Source organism: Notechis scutatus, chromosome 4, assembly GCF_049901735.1.
Source record: "Notechis scutatus isolate UNSWTSFEM ecotype Mainland chromosome 4, rNotScu1.2, whole genome shotgun sequence".
Taxonomy (NCBI): domain Eukaryota; kingdom Metazoa; phylum Chordata; class Lepidosauria; order Squamata; family Elapidae; genus Notechis; species Notechis scutatus.
The window spans coordinates 168,073,363-168,096,196 of record NC_142012.1 but is presented as its reverse complement, the minus strand read 5'-3'; the positions used below and the strand labels follow the sequence as shown (position 1 = coordinate 168,096,196).

Here is a 22,834-nt window from a genome sequence, read left to right as displayed (position 1 = left end):
GAAGGAAAGAAGGAAGGAGAGGAAAGGGAGGGAGGAGAGAAAAAAGGGAGGGAGCAGGAGGAAGGAAGGAAAGGAAGGGAGAGAATACGCATTCCTAAGAGGTGTGTAAGGGGCCGTGCATAAGCGCACCAGCGTGCCTACCGTCCCTCTCCTATTGTCCCTCTTTTATTTGTACCCAGTTCACGTAATCATAATCATATTTATACATATATATTGTCAAATGCATGCTTGACAAAATAAATAAATGAAGAGTTCCAACGTCACTGAAAAAAAAGTCACCGAGGACCGTTTTTCATACTTTACAACTGTTGCATTTCTCTCCACGGTCACAATTCAGACCCTTAGCAACCGACTCGTACTTATGACAGTTGCCGTGTCTCCTTCCCCCCTCCCCCCCAGGGTCACATGATTCCCCTTTGGCGACCTTCCGACAAGCGCGAAGTCAGCAGGGAAGCCGGGTTCGCTGAGCAAACGGGTGGCTCACTTAACAACGGCAGCAATTCGCTTAACGACGGAGGCAAGAAAGGTCGTAAAACGGGGCAGAACTTGCTCATCCAATCCTTAACGATGGAAATGTTGGGCCTCGTCCGTGGTCATTAAGTTGAGGACTACGTGTATTGAGGAACTTTGGCCTGGCCTTCCAACTCACTCAAATGCTGAGTAAAGTATTATTTGCTTGTTTAAACTGATTGGCTGCCTAACACAGACACACACACACACACACAGACACACACAGACACACACACACACACACACACACAGAGTGAGCTTTGCTTCTGCGGGTGAGCAAGACGCTGTCCAGATGCTTCAAACATGCGTGATGGAAACGGCTGATAACCTACAAGGGAAGATTGGATTTGTTCCACTGACTTCAGGAGACAAGATTACACACACAAAACCCCCACCGACAGCTTGTGTGACATGTCGGGAGGGAACTCGGGGGTGTGTGTGTGTGTCAGTGTATCCCCCCCCCTCCCCAAATCTCTCTCAATGCTACACCCTCCAAAACTCTCAGCATTTCTGCTTAACAAAAGTCAAGGACTCGATTTTTTCCAAAAAGGGAGATTTCTGGCTCTCTTAGCGCCGAGCAAAGAATTGGTTTCCATTGTTACTGTGGTTTTGTTGCGCTGCCAGCCAGATGTTCAGACTGGGTGTGGCCTTTTCGTCCACCCCTCCTTCCCCAGAAGAGGGCAGATGTGGATGATGGATGGATGTTACAGATACTGTTGAGGGAGGTCAGCTGTTTCCGAGCGTGGCTGCCTTTTGCAATTGACCGATGGCAAATTGGTCAATGACGGCGATGTTCAAGTGGTTATTATTATTATTATTCTTGTTGTCGTTGGCTGCATAGTCAGCCAGATGTTTAGTCTGGATTTGGCCTTTTCATACACGGATCAAATCCTTGCCAAGGACCCAGGAGATGGCAGATGTGGATGATGTGTGGTGTTACAGATATTGTCACAGGGTGTCAGCTGTCCCAATTGCCTTCTGCAATTGACTGGTGGCAAATTTGTCAATGACAATGGGGCTCAAGTGTTTATTATTATCAATAGCACTTAGACATATATACCGCATTGTTGCTATTTTGTCATGACGCTGCTTGGAGTCAGTTGGGTGATCGTCTTGCAGCAGCTTATCAGGTCATCCTCTGTTCCTTCAGCTTCTTTGCAGAGGTGGCATTTGCTGTCTTCTCTATTCTGGCTTTTGTACGCATTGTCTCTTTTATTCATTAAACATGAAACTCAAGTCAACTGAACATTTAAAAATGCATCACAAATACCAGTGACTGGTGCCAATGGTTGATACCGGTTGCTGCCAGCGTCCCAGGTATCAAACAAGTATCTTCTTAAAATATACGATGTTCCCAGTAGCACAGATTTTTGGGTGTTATTTGCAGGAAGCTGCAGTTTCTTGATGTAAAATTCTTGGACATGGCAGCACCAAGTGCCCCGATGATAACGGGTATCACGGTTCCGTGTTTCATCCATAACCGCGGAGTTTCGATGGCCAGGTCTTGCGATATTTCATATATTTTTTTTCCAGTTCTTTTTCTTCAACTCTGGCGCCTGCCAGTGCAGTGATATCAATACATTGTAGTTTTGGCCCTCGACAACTGTAATATCTGGCGTGTTGTGTTCCAAATGGCAATTTGTCTGTATTCGAAAGTCCCACAAGATCTTCACCGTCTCGTTCTCGACAACCTTTTCCACTTTATGTTCCCATGATGCATTATTATATAATGCATTATTATTATTATTATCATCATCATCATCATTATTATTATTGGTTAATCTTTGGTGAGATTCACAGCCTTTGGGGCTGGTTGGTAGCTCAACAGCTCGAATCCTAACCAAGGACCTAGGAACTGTTCAGGTAGCGTCGGGGGATATTGTTGTTCTTGTTGTTGTTATTTTTTTTCTGAAATATTCTTTATCTGGAATGGTATAGGGTCTCCTGCTTGAGCAGTAGGTTGGATTAGAAGACCTCCAAGGCCCCTTCCAACTCTGCGATTACATTATTAGTCCATGTATTTGCCACCCATCTTATGGTTTAGGGCGACTCCTACGCAGAATGAAATCTTTGATTTGCAATGATGAAACTCCACCCAGATCACGTTCGCCCTCAACCATCACACCCTACCCGGCTCCTTCCAGATCCCATCTGATCTTCAGCAGATAGAATCAATCTACTTTCTGGATTTGCATAAATGCCCTGAGTTCAAGCATGTTCAGACGCACTATACGCCACCCAAAATAAAAGGGCGAGTTTTCCAAAAATGTTTATCTGAGAGTTATTGGCTCTGCTCGTTTTAGCACACCGAAGGGTGTATTTTTGGAAGGGGAACTGAGCACCAAAAAAAACCCCACCCCTCTACAATCTGGCTTCTGTAGCTAAAAAAAATCCTCTATTTGACGGGGAATATTTTAAAACTGAAGTGCATCCGTTAGTTTTTGCAACAGGGATCTTTCTATCTTTTTTGCAAGAACGTTTTTTCTGCCAGCGAAAAGATTTCTGTCACTCTCTGTTGCTCTAAGCTGTAAGTACAATTCAACCACATATGTGGTGGTCATGCCCGGAAGCCCAAAAGCATTGGGCCAAAATATGGAGTTGGATACAAGAGATAGTGGAAGATCAAATAGAATTTAAACCGGAGTTGTTTCTGTTGGGAATAATTAAAGGGAAATACAGGGGAAAGACTAAATATATTTTATGACATATTTTGACAGCAACAAGTATAGTATAATGCACAATGTTGGAAACAAAATAATATACCCTCAGAGGAATTAGAAATTCAAAAAATTCTAGATTGTGCTGAAATGGGTAAATTGACATTAAAATTAAAAGATAAAGAAGAGTCAGAGTATTACGAAATTTGGGGTAACTGGGATAAATGGTTGAACAATAGAAATAAGGATAAAGGAGATAAGAAAAGTATACATAAAGGTATATAAATATAGATATTTGAATGCGATTGGTTCGTATAATAATTTGTATAATAATGATGATGCAGTACTGTTAAATTGAGATCAATATGTGTAAAAGGTGAAAAAGAACAATAAACATTATTGTCAAAAAAAGAAAAGCACAATTCAACCACAACGTGCCAATTCTGAAAAAGTTATTAGATTCCCAGCAACACTTCGGTGAATTTGACACACCGTCAAGGGTCCTTTCAACATTTTCGCCCCTCCCAAGGTTTTCTCATCGCACATGAGTTAGCACACCACCAAAGAGACATGATGTGGTGGGGGGGAAATCATTAAAATGGGGCTTTAAAAAATGAAGTTCTGAATTCTTTGGATTTCCCCAGAGCCAGAAAAGGGAATTTGGATAGCATATTTTGCATGTTCGGTGCTATTATGATTTTATCTTCTGTTTCTTTTGCAGCAATTTCTGAAGCGCTCTCTCTTCAAGCCACAGGCTCAGCCACATCTTTTGCAAAAGAGCAACGGATGCATTTCCACAACTTGCTAAGCTGACCTAGGGTTGACCTTGGTTTTGTTCCTTCCTCCCCAACCTCAAATAGTATGTGGTTAATGTGTGGTGAGAACCCAGCCTGCTTGGTTAATTTTGGAGCGATCGTTGTGCACAAAACCAAGAAAAAAAGAGGTTAATTCAGCAAGGCAGGCAGGCACGATGTGTGAATTCTTTGCGCCCTCCCAGAAAATAGCAATTAGTCCCAATATGTTGAGGTATAAGATTTTAAAGTTGCCAGCTGCTGTAAGGCTGATGCAATTGAGGATGAATCAGCATAGCATGGGTATTGCCTTTTTAAGACAAAGAAGGAGTCCACAGAAGTTTGTATAAGGCAGCCATTAGAGGGCCGTGTTCTCCGTGTAGAGTTAAGAAGATGGATTGCTTGTAAGGTATTTTGCCTACCACGTATATTTCTGTATATGTCTTGTAGATAAACCACTGTTAAATTGTCTAAGTCTCTGTGTGCTGCGTTTTGCTCCTGGGTTGTCTCACAATGGCAGTCACGTTGCAAACGCTCTGACACGGTAGTTCCTCGTTTAGCGACCATGCACGCTGCACTTTGTGAAACCGTGTTGAAGGCATTGCATGATTTTGCATGATCTCGCATGACTTCACATGTCCTCCCTCTGCCAGTTTCCGATATTCTCAGGGAAGCTGAAGGCAGAGAGCGAAATGACAGACAGGAGATTCGATTGTTGGTTGGGGGAGGAGAAGGAGTGGCAGAGTCAAGAGAGGAACAAGCCCGGAATCCTTGAATAGTCACAAATAGACTTAATCCAAACCCTCTTGAATGCTGTTAGCCCTTATCTAGCACCATAATACAGATAGTCCTCGAATTACAACCACCCATTTAGTGAGTGTTCAACGTTACAATGGCACTGAAAAAAGTGACTTATGACCGTGTTTCACACTTACGACCGTTGCAGCATCCCCATGGCCACGTGATCAAAATTCAGACGCTTGCCACCTGGCTCATATTTATGACAGTCGCAGTGTCCCCGGGGTTACGCAATCCCCTTTTGTGACAAGCAAAGTCAGCAGGGAAGGCAGATTCACTTAACAACCAGGTGACTAACTTAACAACTGCATTGATTCGCTTAACAACCGTAGCAAGAAAGGTCTCAAAACACTCAGCAACGGAAATGTTGGGCCCTGTTGTGGTTGTACGTCGGAGACTCCTTGTAGATGCACTAAATGTAGGATGTCCTCAACATACAACCATTCATTTAGCGACTGAAGATATGACAGCACTGAAAAATATGACTGGTTCTCACATTAAGTGCATTTTGATCCACTGTATGACCCTTTCTTGCCTTGGTTGTTAAGCGAATCCCCGCAGCTGCTAAGTTAGCAACCCGGTCATTAAGTGAGACTGGCTTCCCCCTTGACTTTGCTGATCAGAAGGTCGCCAAAGGGGATCACATGACAACTGCAACCGTCGTAAGTATGAGTCAGTGGCCAATGGTCTGAATTTTGATCCCGTGACCACGGGGATGTGCAAAGGTCACAAGGGCGAAAAATTGTCGTAAGTCACTTTTGTAACTTTGAACCGTCACTAAAGGAACGGTTGTGATTTGAGGACTGCCTGTATTATGGTGCTACCCTATTTTCCCCAAAAATACGACCTACCCTGAAAGTAAGCCCTACCTTGATTTGTACACGTGCACCCAATATAAGCCCTGCCCCCAAAATAAGCCCTAATTAAGACCTCGCCCACTCCAGAGTGGATGGGTAAAAATTAAGCTAGGGTGGAGATGGGGTGGAGCTGCCCTACTACTTACCTTTGGACAGGTGTAGCCAGGCCTCGCACAACCCAACACCTGCCTGGCCAGCCTATTTCTTCTGCAGCCGACAAGGCTTTCCAGAAGGTCTCTGGAGCTGAGAACAAAGCTCTGGATCGATCCAGAGCTCCATTATGGGATGCAGAGGCCTTCGGGAAAGCCTCACCAGCTGCAGAAGAAGCTCCTGAAGGCCTCGGACAGCGAAAAGGAGGCTGGGGGCAACGCGCAAAAGTGAGGTTAGTCAGTGGAGGACGTCCCCCGAAAATAAGACCTGGTGCCTTTTTTGGTGTCAAAAAAATATATAAGACAGGGTCTTATTTTCGGGGAAACACGGCAGATAAGGGATAACAGAAGTCAAGAGGGTTTGGGTTTAGTCCATTTGTGGCTACGCAGCGATTCCAGGCTTGTTCCTCTCTTGACTCCGCCACTCCTTCTCCTCCCGCAACCAACAACCGAATCTCCTGCCCGTCATGCTTCTCCCCACCTTCAGCCTCCCTCTGAATACCATAAGCTGGCAGCGGTTGGACATGCGAAATCATGCGAGATCATGCAAAAAAATCGTGCAAAACCTTCAACACGGTTTCCCGAACCGCAGCACGGGTGGGTGTGCAGCCAGCCGGCTGACCAGAGAGAGCCAACATTCGCGGTCCTGTCTCAAATTGGAGCCCAGAAACCAAGCCGGAAGTCCTGCAAGAGAAGGTAGGAATCTGTCTCTTGGGGGCGGGGGGGACAGAATTATTCCACTTTTTTTATTAATGATCTGGCTGACGTATGATTGATGGGCTGCTTATCCAAGTTGCAGAGGAGACAGAGAACGTGGCAAATATACCCATGGCAACTAGGCTAGACTGCAGGCTAATCTGGGCAGGTTGGCAGGCTGGGCTGAGAGAGAGAGAAAGCACAAAATGTCCTTCCCAGAGGGAGGCATGGAAGGCATTACGGTCCTCAAGATACAACACACACACACCCATTGGAACCCGGGACTTCCATCCCTAAACGGAGCAGCCACGGAGTCGTGCCTGATTCTACGATCCTTTTCGTGTAGGTCCTTAAACAAATTCAGCTTCCCCACTCGTTTCTCTGGGAGGAAACCAGCTGGGAAAATCAGAAATAGAGATTGAAAAATCCTGGACGCTGCAAATGTATTATTATTATTATAATATTATTATTATTAGCTTTATTATTAGCTTTACTATTAGCTTTATTATTATCAGCTTTATTAGCTTTATTATTATTATTAGCTTTATTATTGTTATTAGCTTTATTAGCTGTATTATTAGCTATTACTATTATTAGCTTTATTATTATTATCAGCTTTATTATTATCAGCTTTATTATTATTATTATTATTATTATTATTATTATTATTATCAGCTTTATTATTATTATTAGCTTTATTATTATTATCAGCTTTATTATTATCAGCTTTATTATTATTATTATTATTATTAGCTTTATTATTATTATTAGCTGTATTATTATTAGCTTTATTATTAGCTTTATTATTATTAGCTTTATTATTAGCTTTATTAGCTTTATTATTATTATCAGCTTTATTATTATCAGCTTTACTATTATTATTATTATTATCAGCTTTATTATTATTAGCTGTATTATTATTAGCTGTATTATTATTAGCTTTATTAGCTTTATTATTATTATCAGCTTTATTATTAATATTATTATTATTATTAGCTTTATTATTATTAGCTGTATTATTATTAGCTTTATTATTAGCTTTATTATTAGCTTTATTATTATTATCAGCTTTATTATTATTATTATTATTATTATTAGCTTTATTATTATTAGCTTTATTATTGTTAGCTTTATTATTAGCTTTATTATTATTAGCTTTATTACTATTATTAGCTTTATTATTATTATCAGCATTATTATTATTAGCTTTATTGTCAGAGTACACCATGTGTACAGTGAGATTGGCTGAGCCTCCCTTTGTGCACACACACACCCCCAACACAACTCACAGTGGGGACAGAAGCCCCTCACCCAGTCCCAATCTCATTACACTGAGTGACCTTGTTGTACAACAAACCGGCCCCGCAAGTCTATCCTACGATGTTGGCATGAAGTTATTTTCCGCTCAGGAGTCTGACAGCCCACAGGTAGAAACTGTTCTTCAGCCTGTTGGTGCGGCTGGCTCTGCTTCTCTACCTCCCACCCGATGGCAGGAGAGCGGAGAAGGGCTGACCGGGGTCTGAGTCATCCCTGAGGATTTTCCTCGCTCTTCTAAGGCAGCAAGCCCTGGTGAGGTCATCTAGCGGTGTCAGGGAACACCCCACGATGCTTTGTATAACAGTGAGGACCGGCGCTGTCATCACTTCACATAGACCAGGGGTCCCCAAACGTGGCAACTTTAAGACTTGTGCATAGCTGGCTGGAGAATTCTGGTGTCAGCTTTGAACTTCAGCTGCCATATTTGATGGAAGGGGGGCGGGGGTGGAGGAGTTGAAAAGTTCAAGGTTATTCTGTATGCCGTACTAAGAAATTCCAGTTGCAGTTAATTGGTTCTCGTGATTTATGAAGTGTAGAAGTGGGAGGAGAGAAGGTGGATTCTGTGTAACGCCACCCGAAAATATTTTCACTGTGGGAAATTGCCTTAGACGTACCAGATCTGTTCCTAAATAAATCAATGGGAGAGAATATGTCTCGGAGTGATTGATATCATGGATACTTTCTGGATGCCTTACATCTGGGAGTTGTAAGTCCACAAGTCTTAAAGTGGCCACGTTTGGAGACCTCTGACATAGACATTAAATAAACGGTTGCAAGTTGAGGACTCTCTCTGTATCTGGCGCTTTTCCTCGTTGCGTGCCAAAAGTGCGCCCACACAGGCGTGCCTGCACCCATGCAATGCAGATGTGGCCCACACCACCCCCTGTGCATGTACCGTACACCTCTGTGTGCATGCACACACAACCCCCCCCCCGCATGTGTCCGCCCTGCACATGCACTAAAGATACCCGACAATCAGTTGGTTGGCGGGGGCGGGCGCATGCACATGCGCAGTGAGTCTGTTCCGGGCGACCTCTCGTGTGCCGGCAGAAATGGCTCTGCGTGCCACTTCCAGCACGTGTGCCATAGGTTCAGGGGTGGGATTCTACCAGTTTGCACCTATTCACTAAAACCGGTTGTTAACCTTCTAAGCAGTTTGGAGAACCGATTGTTAGAAGAAATTACTGGGCTAATCCTGTAAGGAAGGCAGGAAGGAAACATTCTGGTGTTGCTTACAGAAACTGCCTCTCCACTAACCCTTATTACAGTCTTGACAGGACTAGATTTCCTGTCTCTGGAATTTCTCTGGAGTTTTTTCCCCTCCTTTGCTGGTACTTTGCTTGTGTGGAGGGACCATTCAATGTTACAATGGCACTGAAAAAAGTGACTTATGACCATTTTTCACACCTACGACTGTTGCAGCATCCCCACAGTCACGAGAGGCCAGGCGAGGAGATACGTGCCTCGATGTGAGTGATGTTGAGTTGGCCACGCCCAGCCAGTCACATGACCACCAAGCCACGCCCACCAACTAAGCCACGCCCATAGAACCGGTTGTTAAAAAATTTGAATCCCACCCCTGCATAGGTTCACCATCACAGACCTAGTGCATCTGCTAACTGCCATTTTTTGGGGAACAGAACAAAACATTCCCACATCGTGCTTGGCTTACTGAATGAAATCTATTTTTCTGGGGTTTTTTTTTGCAATACATCAGGCTCTAAATTAACCAAGCGTGCCAGTTGCACAGCATCCAAATTTTGACCCCATGACCACGGGCACGGGGCAAGGATTCCAAGGCCAAAAAACCAGCTGTAATTCTCTTTCTTCCAGCCCCATCGTAACTTCAAACATTGGCTAAGCAAATTGTTGGAAGGCAAGGACTAACTGTACAGGTACAGAAGGAAAATACACGGCACGCATCCAGGTTGGAGGAAGAGCCTCTTGTGACTTGGAACGTCTCCCATCTAAGAAGGAGTTTGGGGTCTCCTCCGACACAACACAACGGTTAGAAGAGTGAACACGGTTCTGAGCTGCATTAGAAGAAGCACCGGCCACCAAGAATCCTCACATTATTATTCCCTGCCTGGTCCTATTCGTGAGCCCTTCTTATAAATAGGACATCCCGTTCTGGTCACCCATGATGCAAAAAAAGAAAAGATGTTGAGACTCTGGAAAGAGTGCAGAGAAGAGCAACCAAGAGGATTAGGGGACTGGAGGCTCTAAAACATATAAAGAATGATTGCTGGAACTGGGTATATCTGGTTTAATGAAAAGAAGGCCTAAGGGGGAGATGAGAGCATCTTCCAATATGTGATACTGGATATATTCTCCAATATATTCTGGTGCTTTGGAAAATAAGTGGACCCCCCTCCTCTTTGTGGCAAGAAGATATATTGGAGATATAGCCTCTTGTCACAAAGAGGAGGGGGTCAACTTATTTTCCAAAGCAAGATAAGAAGCCACGGAGGGAAACTCATCCAGGAGAGAAGCAACGTGGAATTAAGGAGAAACATCCTAACAGTCAGGACAATTAACCCGTGGAACAGCTTGCCACCAGAAATCATGGGCGCTCCATTACTGGAGGTTTTTAAGAAAAGACTGGAGAGCCACTTGTCTAAAATGATCTATGGTCTGCTGCTTGAGCAGGGGGCTGGACTAGAAGACCTCTAAGGTTCCCTCCAACTCTCTTATTCTGTTATTCGGTGGAATAGCTCATTTTCCAGACATGGTGGGTGCTCCATCACTGGAGGCTTTCAAAAAGAGACAACCCTTTTTTCTGAACTGGTACAGGGTGTTTAACAGATTTAGCAGAGTTGGGTGGGACCTTGTAGGTCATCTAGTCCAACCCCCACCCACCCCGCCCAAGCAGGTGTCCTGCTTGAGCAGAAGGTTGGGCTAGAAGACCTCTAAGGTCCCTTCCAACCTTATAAGTCAATGTTCCACCTTCTACAATCCTGGGTACGCATTTCCCTAAAATTACTGCATTGTCCAGTTTGGGAAGGTTAACTGGGGAGCCAGATGTTGCTGAGGGCCTGAGAGGTTAACAGCCAAGGGAAAAGCAAATTTGAGCTGAGAAATTATATACCCAGATTTAGATATATATATATATATATATACAAGAAAGCCCCGGGGAATAAACCTTTTTCCATGGCTACTGAAAGTAGGACAAGAAATAATGAGGATAAGTTTGCAGCTGCCTACATTTTCAGTTGGTTTTTTTTTCTTTGAATATTATGGAAAACTTCCTCATAGATAAAAAAGAAAAAAATCTGTGTAATAGCAGATCAGTTGTCACTCAATCTTCTCAACTTTCCAATGGACGGACTTCAACTCCCAGAATTCCCTGGTTGGCTGGCAAACAGTGCTGGCTGGGGAATTCTGGGAATTGAAGTCTATCCATTTGAATGTGGCAAGAGAGTGAGAAACACAACAAACATTATATAGTCTTCATTTTGAGGTTCTTAAGGCGAGTCTGGAAAATCCCCTCAGTTGAATGTTAAATTAGGTTTTTTCCCCCTGCAGGTTTCCAAGGGTCAGACTCAATGACCTTTGGCTTTCCCCTTAGGGCTCCAACCCCATAGCTCTAAGTCAAGCCTTTCCAAGCAGCCGTAAACCCAACGCCAGAGCCTAGGCATTGGGCAAATATCACAACAACACATCTTGTTGCGTATGGTGAAATTTAATCTGCTTGTCAGGTCTCCTCGCCCCAAAAAGTTGTTAAAGCATTTTTTTAAAAAAAAATCTGTGCTTTTCCTGACCTTTTACAGAATTTGACAGAATTACAAGAGTTGGAAGGGAATTTGGAGGTCTTTTAGTCCAACCCCCTGCTCAGAAAAAGAGACACGATGAAAAACACCCAAATGCTGTCCATTATCCAAACGGAGCCCAAGCCACAAAATGAGCAGCTGTTCAGACGGTCCTCCACTTACAACGGTCTGTTTAGCGACTGTTCAAAGTTACAACGGCATTGGGGGGGGGAAATGGACATTTTTTTCACACTTAATGACCATTGCAGGATCTCCATGGAGTTGTCATGTGGTCAAAATTTGGACGCTCGGCCACTGACTCGTGTTTATGACGGTGGCACTGTCTCCAGGGGCCACATAATCCCCTTTTGCAACCTGCTGACTGGCAAAGTCCAGTTTGGAAGCACCAGATTCACTTAACGACCGACCGTTAGTAGCTTAACCCCTGCACTTAACCCCTGTGGGAAGGGAAGGACATAAAAGGAAGCAAACCTTGCTTAGGAACTGTCTCGCCTAGCGACGGAAATGTCGGGCACGATTGGAGGTCATAAGTCGAGGACCCACTGTTCGATGGCCAGAGCACAAGCAAAGATAATAGCTCTACTAAGTGGATGCATGATCCGGGTGACCCATTTCCAACCACAAGTGCAGAAGGAAAAAAAATTTTAAAAGGGAGGACGAAAATCTGGTCGTGAATAAATTTAATCCCTGGTCCCCAGGTTGCAATTTGCTGGATTTTAGCCTCTCCCCACCAACCCTGAAATATGGCAGCTCAGACTGTTTGCATGTCCTCAAAGCATCCCACGAGGACCAGGGGAAGAAAAGGGGGAGGGAGAACAACCACCACCACCCAGACTCGCTCGTAACTTGCATAACTGACCTGCTGCAAAGGCGGTTGTGAGCTGCAGAACTGCAGACCTTGATCTCACACAACCCAGGCGAGGCTCACACAACTCTCGCCCTGCGCAGCAAACGTGCCAGAGAATCAGAGGGGAGGGGCTGCCCCCCAGGAGGACCCACGGATGTCTGACATGGAGGAGTATTGGTTGGAAAGCTGGAAAGAATAGGAAGGGGAAGGGGAATAGAATAGAATGGAATGGGATGGGATAAAATAGAACAGAATGGAAAATACAACAGAAGGAGAAAATGGAAAATGGAACAGAATAGAATAGATATTGGATGAAGAATAGAATAGAATAGAATAGAATAGAATAGAATAGAATAGAATAGAATAGAATAGAATAGAATAGAATAGAATAGAACAAAACAGAAAATAGAAAATAGAAAATAGAAAACAGAACAGAAAATAGAAAATAGAAGAGAATAGAATAGATATTGGATGAAGAATAGAATAGAATAGAACAGAACAACAAAACAAAACAGAATAGAAAATAGAAAACAGAACAGAAAATAGAAAACAGAATAGAAATTAGAAAATAGAACAGAAAAGAAAATAGAACAGAAAAGAAAATAGAAAATAGAACAGAACAGAAAATAGAACAGAAAAGAAAATAGAAAATAGAACAGAAAAGAAAATAGAAAATAGAACAGAACAGAAAATAAAAAATAGAACAGAATAGAATAGAAAATAGAACAGAAAACAGAACAGAATAGAATAGAAAATAGAACAGAAAACAGAAAATAGAACAGAACAGAACAGAACAAGAATAGGATACAGTCTAGATAGTATAAACAGAGGCATAGACTCAAAATCATGTGACGTATGAGTACTGCTTTATAAAGTCTTAGTAAAACCACACCTAGAATACTGCATACAGTTGTGTCACATTACAGAAAAGAGGTTGAGACTTTGGGAAAAGTGCAGAGAAGAGCAACTAAGATGAGTTAGAGGACTGAAGGCTAAAACATATGAAGGATGCTTGCAGGATTTGGGTTTGGCCGGTCTAGAGAAAAGAAGGATTAAGAGGGGACATGACAGCAGCGTTCCCATATTTGAGGGTCTGCCCCAAAGAAGAGGAGGGGGTCAAATTATTCTCCAAAGCACCAGAAGGCAGGACAAGCAGCTACGGATGGAAACTAACCCAGGAGAGAAGCAACCTGGAATTAAGGAGAAATAGTGAGGACAATTCCTAACAGTGAGGACAATTAACCAGTGGAACTGCTTGCCACAAGACGTTGTGGGTGCTCCATCACTTGGAGGCTTTCAAAAAGAAACCAGACAGCCATTTGTCTGAAATGGTACAGGGTCTCCAGTCTGAGCAGGGGTTGGACTAGGAGACCTCCAAGGTCCCTTCCAGCTCTGTTCTGATTGATCGAGATTACTTTATTTGGCCAAGTGTGTTTAGACACAGAAGGAATTTGTCTCCGGTGCAGCAGCTCTAAAATGCAAAGCAACAGAGAAATAATAATGATGCCAACAAGACGGGTTATTGAAGCCAGATTCACTGAACAACTGTGTTACCAACTCAACAACTGCAAGGATTCGCTTAGTAACGGTGCGTAAAATGGAGCAGAACTCACTTAACGAAGGCTTCAGTTAGCAACAGATGTTTTGGGCTCCATGGTGGTCAAAAGTCAAGGACTGCCTGTGGAGAAAGGAAGGGAAACGGCCCCTGCCTGCAGGCCTGACCTGCAAATAAAACTAAAAACTAATCCCACCCCTTTCTCTCCCTCAACCCCTCGCCATGTATCCGGCTGCCTCCTTTCCCCCATCTTGCCTTAATGCTTTTATTTGGTCTGCTCTGTCATTCTACATTCGACAATTTGAATGTTTTCTTCGAGTGTTAATTACGCTATAAGCCACCCAGAGTTAATTTTGTTTCAATAAAATTAATATGAAATGGGAATGGGAATAGGAATTAGAATAGAATAGATATTGGATGAAGAATAGAATAGAATAGAAAATAGAATAGAATAGGAATAGAATTAGAATAGAATAAAAGAGGAGAAGAGAAGAGAAGATAATATAGAATAGAATAGAATAGAATAGAATAGAATAGAATAGAATAAGAATTATTAGAATTAGAATAGAAGAGAAGAGAATAAGAATATAGAATAGAATTAGAATAAAAGAGAAGAGAAGAGAATAAGAATAGAAATAGAAAAGAATAGGACAGGACAGAACAGAACTTTGGGCCAACCACTGGGAGATGGGGAGTTCTAGTCCCACCTTAGGCATGAAAGCCAGCTGGGTGACTTTGGGCCAATCCCTCCCTCTCTCAGCCCAACCTTCCTCACAGGGTTGTTGTGGTGGGAAAACAGGAGGAAGAAGGTGTGTTGGTTATGTTCGCTGCTTTGAGTTATTTGTAAAAAGAATAAAGGCAGGATACAAACACAGTAAATAAAAAATAAGATGTTTTTTTTTAAAAAGCAAACTAAATAAAATAAAAAGTAAAATAAAATAAAAATTGAAAATAAAAACATAAAATAAGATTAAAAATAAACTAAGTAATAAAATAAAATAAAGCAGAATAGAATAATAACTTTATTGTCACTTTGAATGTACACCGATCAGCATACATTAAAATAAAATTTCATTGTATACAGCTCTCAAAGGCTCATCACCCCCAATATACACTATATAGAATAGAACAGAATTCTTTTTATTGGCCAAGTGTGACTGGACACACAAGGAATTTATCTTGGTGCAAATGCTCTCAGTGTACATAAAAGAAGAGATACATTCATCAAGAATCATCAGGTAGAACACTTAATGATAGTCAGAGGGTACAATAAGCCATCGAATCATACTAGGAAACAGTCAAATAGGATATTGGAATATAGAATAGAATAATGAATAATGGAATGGAATAGAATGGAATGGAATAGAATAGAATTATGAATAATGGAATGGAATAGAATGGAATAGAATAGAATGAGAGAACAGAACAGAATAGAATAGAATAGAACATAATAGGATTCTTTTATTGGCCAAGTGTGATTGGACACACAAGGAATTTATCTTGGTGCAAATGCTCTCAGTATACATAAAAGAAAAGATTCATTTGTCAAGAGTCAAGAATCATCAGGTACAACACTTAATGGTAGTCAAAGGGTACAATAAGCAATAAATACATCATAACCATGGCAGAATTAATGAATGAATGGATGAACAAATAAATACAAAATTATGTATACACCCATGTATATTACATTATAGTATATTATATCACACACAGACATACACACACACACACACACATATATAAATTAAATTAAATTTTAAAAAATTAAAAATAAAACACAGATTGATACAGGACTGAACCCTAAAGAGACCCCCGAAAGGCGCAAAGGGAAAGACCCTTAACCCAACCCCAATAGCAACACGAGGGTCCCCCCCAGTAGCAGCCAGCAGCCTCCCACCCACTCACTCCCACTCGTCCCCAGCCCAGAAGCAAAGCCAAGCCAGCCCAGGTGGAAATCCTTCAGCAAGGACACCCCAAATCCCCAGGGCTGGAAAAAAAAAAAACCTCCATCTCTAAGGAGACCCCTCCCCTCCTACTGAGCTCACTTGAAGACCGCATCAAGGCACTCACACAACCGCTTGGTCCAACACTGGAGTTTTAAAGGGGGGGGAGGGGCAGAAACAAGGGGAGAGGGGGGGCATCGGAAGGGGACGTTGAACCCACCTTCCTTAACCCCAGAGGCTCCAAACCCTGAAGACACGGTGACTCTTCCCTGGTTCTACATTCGGCTTCTCCCAGAGATCCCCAAGCAAGGCACAAAATCCTTCCCTTAGGCGCGCGCGCACAACGTCCCTGCAAGGTTGACCAGGGGAAGAGGTCAAAGGGTAAAGAAAAGGTTGGAAGGGGCACAAGTGGCTCTGTCCTGACTCGGTAACTCCAACTTAGCCTTTTTCACACAATAAGTTCCATCTGGTTTCATCTGAAAAGACCCCAAAGCAGGGGGTGGCCAAGGTTGGTCGCTTTAAGACGGGTGGATTTCAAAGCTGGCTGGGGAATTCTGGGAGTTGAAGTCCACCCGTCTTAAAGCGACCAAGCTTGGAGAACTCTTCCCTATAAAACCACGCAGAGCCTATTAAACCAGATTAGCCACAAGCCACCTTTCCCGAGCCCCCCCCCCCCCCCACGGGAAGCTTTGCCCAACCGGACCGCCAGCCCCCGCCGTCTCCCATCGTCCGCAGCCGCCGCCACCACCGCGCACCTTTCCTTTTCTTACCTGGCGGAGCTGTCTCCGGGAGCGTCGGACGCATCAAGGCGAAGGCTCCTTCGGCGGCATCTCCGGGCTTGGAGAGGGGCGAGAGAAGCGGGGAGGAACGGCCGGTCAGCGCAGGCTGGAGCAGGGCGCGGCGGTTGGGGGGGGGGGTCGGGGGGTCCGACTAGAGGATCTCGGAGGTCCCTTCCCAGCCGGGGCTAGGAGGATGTTGCTCCTTCCCGCGGGTACGCCAGCTTTCAGCAGCAGCCCCCACGTGCGGTTGTGGTGGACGACGGGCGAGCCCACCCACTCACCGCCGGCTGTGGGCGATGGGCGTTGTAGTCCCCCAGCCAACCCGCCGGCTCCTCGATCCCCGGGCTTGAAAAGAGTGGAGAAGGGGAGAAAGAATCGGCCAGGAACGGCCGGTCAGCGCAGGCTGGAGCCGGACGGGTTGGGGGTCCGACTAGAGGATCTCGGAGGTCCCTTCCCAGCCGGAGCTAGGATGATGATGATGATGATGCTCCTCCTCCCGTGGGCGTTGTGGCCGACGGGCGAGCCCACCCCACCCACCCACCCACCCACTGTGGACGATGGGCGTTGTAGTCCTCCCAGCCAACCCGCCCAATCAATCGCGCCAACCAGCCGCCGAAGTCGCCTCTACCAGCCGGTAGGAAAAAGCACCACCCGCGACGAGGTGGGCTTCCTCCCTCCTCCCCTTCCCCGGGAAACGCCGATCGCCCGGCCGGCCAGCCAGCCACAGCGACCGAGCGAGCGAGCGGAGCCTCGGCCGCCTTCGGGAATTGCCCCACTTCCCCGGCTCCGGCTCCGCCCCCCATCCCCGGGCGCGGTGATTGGAGGAGGAGGAGGAGCCGCCCAGGACACGCCCCTCCCCGCCTCTCTCCCCCCACCCTCCGCCCCGCCCACTCCGCGGGTATAGGATGGGGGGCGTTGCGGGGGCGGCGGCTGCGATCTCCGCTGATGCCGCCGCCACCGGTTGCGCCAAGCTGGCATTTTGGGAAGTCCGCGCGGACAAAGCAAGACTCTAAAGCCCATCGTCCACAGCCCGGGGCGGTGGGGGGCGGGGAGGGGACGGCGGGGAGGTGGGGAGGGGGTTTCTCCCCGCCCTCCCCTCCTTCCCGGGAAGTGGCGGGGGGAACTTGCCTGGGTAGCAGCGATGCGCTCCCGCCAACGGGTCGCGGCGGATTCGGCCTGAAGAATGCGCGATCTCCGGGAAGCTGCCGGGAACGCGTGTTCGTGTGTCTCTCTCGTGTGTGTGTGTGTGTGTGTGTGCAAGCACCCCCCCGGCCTGGCTCTCCTTGCCTGGCCGCCGCAACCGCCCCGCCTTCTGGAGTTTGCACAACCCCGCCGCACTTCCTGGCCTCCGAGAGGCGGGTCCGCGCTTTGGAACCAGCGGAGGAGAAGATCTCCAGGGGGAGAGGATCCCGGGCAGCTCACCGGCGGAGGCCGAGGATCCTGGCGGGGGTCACTCTGAATCTGGAGGAGGGGGAGGGTTTCTGGCAGGCGTTTCGGGACCCCGCGAGGGAACATCACCAGGGGAGTGGGGTGTGCGGAGTGGAGGAGGAGGAGGAGGAAGGGGGGTGCTGGGGTGGGGTGTCTCTGAGCTCGGCGGTTTTCTTGCAGACGTTTCAGGACCCAGCTAGGGAACATCATCAAGGTTGGAAGTGGGGAGGTTTTGCAGGAGGAGGAGGAAAAGGAGAAGAGGAGGAGAACAGAAGGAGGAGGAGGAGAGGAGGAGGAAGAGGTAGAAAAGAAGGAGAGGGGGAGGGGAGAAAGGAGGAGGAGGAGAAGAGGAGGAGGAAAAGAAAGTGGAGGAGGAGGAGGAGGAACAAAAGGATGAGGAAGAGAAGAAGGAGAGAAAGAGGAGGAGGAAGAGAAGAAGGAGCGGAGGAAGAGAAGGAGAGGAGGAAGAGAAGAAGGAGAGGAGGAGGAGGAAGAGAAGAAGGAGAGGAGGAAGAGGAGGAGAGGAGGAGGAAGAGAAGAAGGAGAGGAGGAGGAGAAGGAGAGGAGGAGGAGGAAGAGAAGAAGGAGAGGAGGAGGAGGACTATGGGCTCCTTGGTGCTACCTGAAGTTGTTGTTTTTCTTGCAGACGTTTCAGGGCCCAACTAGGGAACACCATCAGTGCTAGAAGGGAGGGGGATTTGCGGGGAGGAGGAAGACCATGCTTGGAGCAAAACAACTGTCTCGCTTAGCAACAGAAAATCGGCGCTCAATTTGCTGGTAAGCAGAGGAATACCTGCCTTTACGGTAGCAGCAGCAGCCTCCAGGGCCCCTGTGAGCGAGGGAGGCAGGGAGGGAGGGAGGCTCCATTCAAGGACGTGCAAAAAAAGGAGGAAGTCAACTCAGAGCCAAAATGGAGGGATTTCCATGACCCCTGGAAGTAGATCTCGGGAAGAAGATCCGTCGGGAGGGAGGGAGCTGGCTCTCCTTGCCAGAAGGATGGAAAGAGAAGCTTGGACAGGCCGCTCTCCCCTTGGATTCCTGCCCTGGCATGGGTCAGACTAGATGGTCTCTGGGGAACCTTCAACCTCCCCTCTTTCGCCTCCTACGATTCTACCCTTTCCGTCACCCGTCTGGCAGGGCAGCCGAGCCGGAAGGAAAGTTCATTCAAAGAAAGGAATTCCGGAAGGAAATGCGTAGTACACACGCGCGCACACACACACAGACACACACACGCACGCACGCACACGGACTCATCTCTAAAGAATTCGCCTACACACAACACACACCCATAGAAACGGAAAAAAGGATCACAAACTGCCTTGTGAATTTTTTCCCCCCCATTTATTTTAATTTTAATTATTTTAATTTTGGGGGGGGGAATGATGGGCCTATACAGGTAGACCTCAACTTAATGACCAGAATTGAGCCTGGGGAATGTATGACGCTAAGTGAGAAATGATTTTTTAAAGAGAGTTTTGTCCCATTTTATAGCTTTTTTTTTCTTGCCGCTTGAATCGTTGCGGTCGTCCAATGAGCCCCGTGGTTGTTAAGTGAGTCCAGCTTCCCCCGCATTGACCGTAAAAGGGGAATCACGTCATCCCGAGAACACAACGACTGTCATAAATGCGAACCGGTTTTCAAAGCATCCGGATGTCAATCATGTGATGCTGCAATGGTCATAAATGTGAAAAAATAGTCGTAAGTCTCCCTTTTTCTGTACCGTTGTAACTTTGAAACGGTCACTAAATGAATCATCGTAAGTCAAGGACTACCTGAATTTATCTCCCAGAATGTTTACACTCCGTTCCTGACCTCCACTGGACGCTGCTTCCAAGCTCCTGCCACAGGTCGTCCTTGACTTACAGTGGTTCATTTAGTGATGGTTGGAAGCTACCGGAATATTATTTCTGATGCGTATTTCACACTTACGACCATGGCAGCCTCCTTTGGTCATGTGATCAAAATTCTTGGAAACCGACTCACATTTACGACGGGCTGGAGTGTCCCGGGATCAGGTGAAGTTAACCGGGTTTACGACGGGCTGGAGTGTCCCGAGATCGCCTTCCAACAGGCGAAGTTAACCGGGTTCAGCCAGATTTGCTTAATGACCGCAGTGATTCACTTAACAACGGTGCTGAGAAAGATTGTGAAAAGGGGCAAAACTCCCTTGATGATGGCCCTCACTTAGTAACATAATTGGTGGGGGGGGGAGGCTCAATTGCGGTCGTAAGCCGAGGACGGCCTGTATTCATTCTTTTTATGACTTTCTATAACTTCCCTCTGGTCACTTGGAGTTTCTGCTTCTCTCTCCTTGGTTTTTGCTTAATCCTTTTTTAATTAATTATTTTTTTTATTAATTGCATTTCTTGGTGCTTAATACATGTCGTTTTGTCTCCCTGCTCTTAATTTTTGCTTAATGTTGAGAATGATGCCTTTGGGAACAATAATTCACACCCTTAATACATTATTTATACATATGTGTGTGTGTCTGTGTCTCTCTGTGTGTGTGTATTATATAATATATAATATTTAAATATAATATATTTAAATCCACTATCCACTATTGACCTCACCCCATTCCTAAGAGGTCTGTAAAGGGCGTGCATAAGTGCACCATCGTGCCTACCATCCCTGTCCTATTGTCCCCATTTATCGTACTTATTTCCTGTATTCTTACTCATGTTTATACTTTTCCCTATTATCTTGTAAATGATTGACAAATCAAATAAATAAATAAAATAAAAAAATAAAGGAAGGAAGAGGGGAGGAAGGAGAACAGGGAAGGAAGGAAGGAGAGAAAAGAATGGAGGAAGGAGAGAAAAGAAGGGAGGGAGTGGGAGGAAGGAAGGAAGGAAGGAAGGAAGGGATGAAAGGAAAGGAAAGGAAAGGAAAGGAAAGGAAAGGAAAGGAAAGGAAAGGAAAGGAAAGGAAAGGAAAGGAAAGGAAAGGAAAGGAGAGGAGAGGAGAGGAGAGGAAAGGAGAGAATTCCCATTCCTAAGAGGTCTGTAAGGGGCGTGCATAAGTGCACCATCGTGCCTACCGTCCCCTCCTATGGCCCCCATTTATTCGTACCTGTTTCCTGGTACTTACCTATTTCCTGTTCTTACTCATGTTTATACTTATTCCTGTTATCTTGTAAGCGATTGACAAATCAAATAAACTCAAATCAAATAAAAGAAGGAAGGAAGGAGAACAGGGAAGGGGAAGGAAGGAAGGAGAGAAAAGAAGGGAGGGAGGAGAGAAAAGAAGGGAGGGAGCAGGAGGGAGGGAAGGAGGGAGGAAAGAAGGAAGGAAGGAAAGGAAAGAGAGAATACCCACTCCTGAGAGGAATACCCACTCCTGAGAATACCCACTCCTGTAAGGGGCCATGCATAAGTGCACCATGGTGCCTCCCGTCCCTGTCCTATTGTCCCCACTTATTCGTACCTATTTCCTGTATTCTTACTCATGTTTATACTTCTACCTGTTATCCTGTAAATGATTGATAAATCAAATAAATAAATAAAAAATAAGGAAGGAAAGAAGGAGGAAGGGGGAACGAAGGAGAACGGAAGGGAAGGAGGGAGGAGAGAAAAGGGAGGGAGTGGGAGGAAGAAGGAAAGAAGGAAGGGCAAAGGAAGGAGAACAAGGAAGGGGAAGGAAGGAAAGAAGGAAGGAGAGAAAAAAGGGAGGGAGAGAGGAAGGAAAGGAGAGAATTCCCATTCCTAAGAGGTCTGTAAAGGGCGTGCATAAGTGCACCATCGTGCCTCCCGTCCCTGTCCTATTGTCCTCATTTATTCGTACCTATTTCCTGTATTCTTACTCATGTTTATACTTGGTCCTGTTATCCTGTAAATGATTGATAAATCAAATAAATAAATAAAAAATAAGGAAGGGAAGGAAGGAAGGAAGGAAGGGGGAACGAAGGAGAACAGGGAAGGGAGGGAGGGAGGAGAGAAAAGAAGGGAGGGAGTGGGAGGAAGGAAGGAAGGAAGGAAAGGAGAGGAGAGGAGAGAATTCCCATTCCTAAGAGGTGTGTAAGGGCCGTGCATAAGTGCACCATCGTGCCTCCCGTCCCTGTCCTATTGTCCCCATTTATTCGTACCTATTTCCTGTATTCCTACTCAGGTTTATACTTATACCTGTTACCTTGTAAGGCTTACAATGTAAGCGACTGACAAATCAAAATAAATAAATAAAACGTGGTCCTGTCCACCATTAAACCCTCTTTCCAAACAGCCTCCATGTTTCCAGTGTATTTCTCTCCCCGCCTGGAATTGAACACGGAAGGATATTTCTTCCAACACCAGGATTCGATCCCCTTGACCAGTTAGGGATCCTTTTTGTTGCTGGTTGGGGAGTGACTCTCTTCGTGGCTTCCATCCTGCAAAATATTAAATTAAAGAACGGGGGAATCGGTGCAATTAAAACCCCATCAGTGATTTATTCCCGCTTTCTCATTCCAACAACCCTGCAGAGTCAAACTGGCAAGGGGAAACTCCAGTAGGAGCCCATATTATTTTAAATTAAACAAAGCCCTGCTTCTTTCTCCCCAGCAGAGAAATAATAACAATTAAAAAAAGAGAAATTATTGTGGCCTCCAGATTTCCAACTTCTTCTCTCCCTCCACCCCAGAACATTTGCTTTGTACTTTGGTGCTTTGATGAATCTGCTAATGAGCTTCACTCTTATGAAGGTACCTCAGATCACGCCGGAGATGCTACTGTCTTCTGGTCCTGCATGGAAGGGAGAAAA

General features: G+C 45.4%; 1 protein-coding gene across 6 annotated transcripts in view; it reads right to left on the bottom strand.

Annotated features, from left to right (window-relative positions):
- Nucleotides 1-17,906, bottom strand: part of IL1RAP (interleukin 1 receptor accessory protein) — a 117,358-nt gene extending 99,452 nt beyond the window's left edge. For 2 of the 6 annotated variants that reach the window (XM_087965621.1, XM_087965624.1), the window contains exons 1-2: nucleotides 17,801-17,894; nucleotides 16,664-16,730 (exon numbers count right to left, since the gene is read on the bottom strand). Coding sequence is in view for 1 of the 6 variants with exons in the window: in XM_087965620.1 (XP_087821746.1) it covers nucleotides 16,664-16,697 (34 nt within the window). In the remaining 5 variants the exon portion in view is untranslated. Of the gene's footprint in view, nucleotides 1-16,663; nucleotides 17,164-17,800 lie in introns of those variants that run through there. The other 4 variants (XM_087965622.1, XM_087965620.1, XM_087965623.1 and 1 more) reach the window with 3 other exon arrangements.
- Between the last annotated feature and the right edge of the window lie 4,928 nt (nucleotides 17,907-22,834).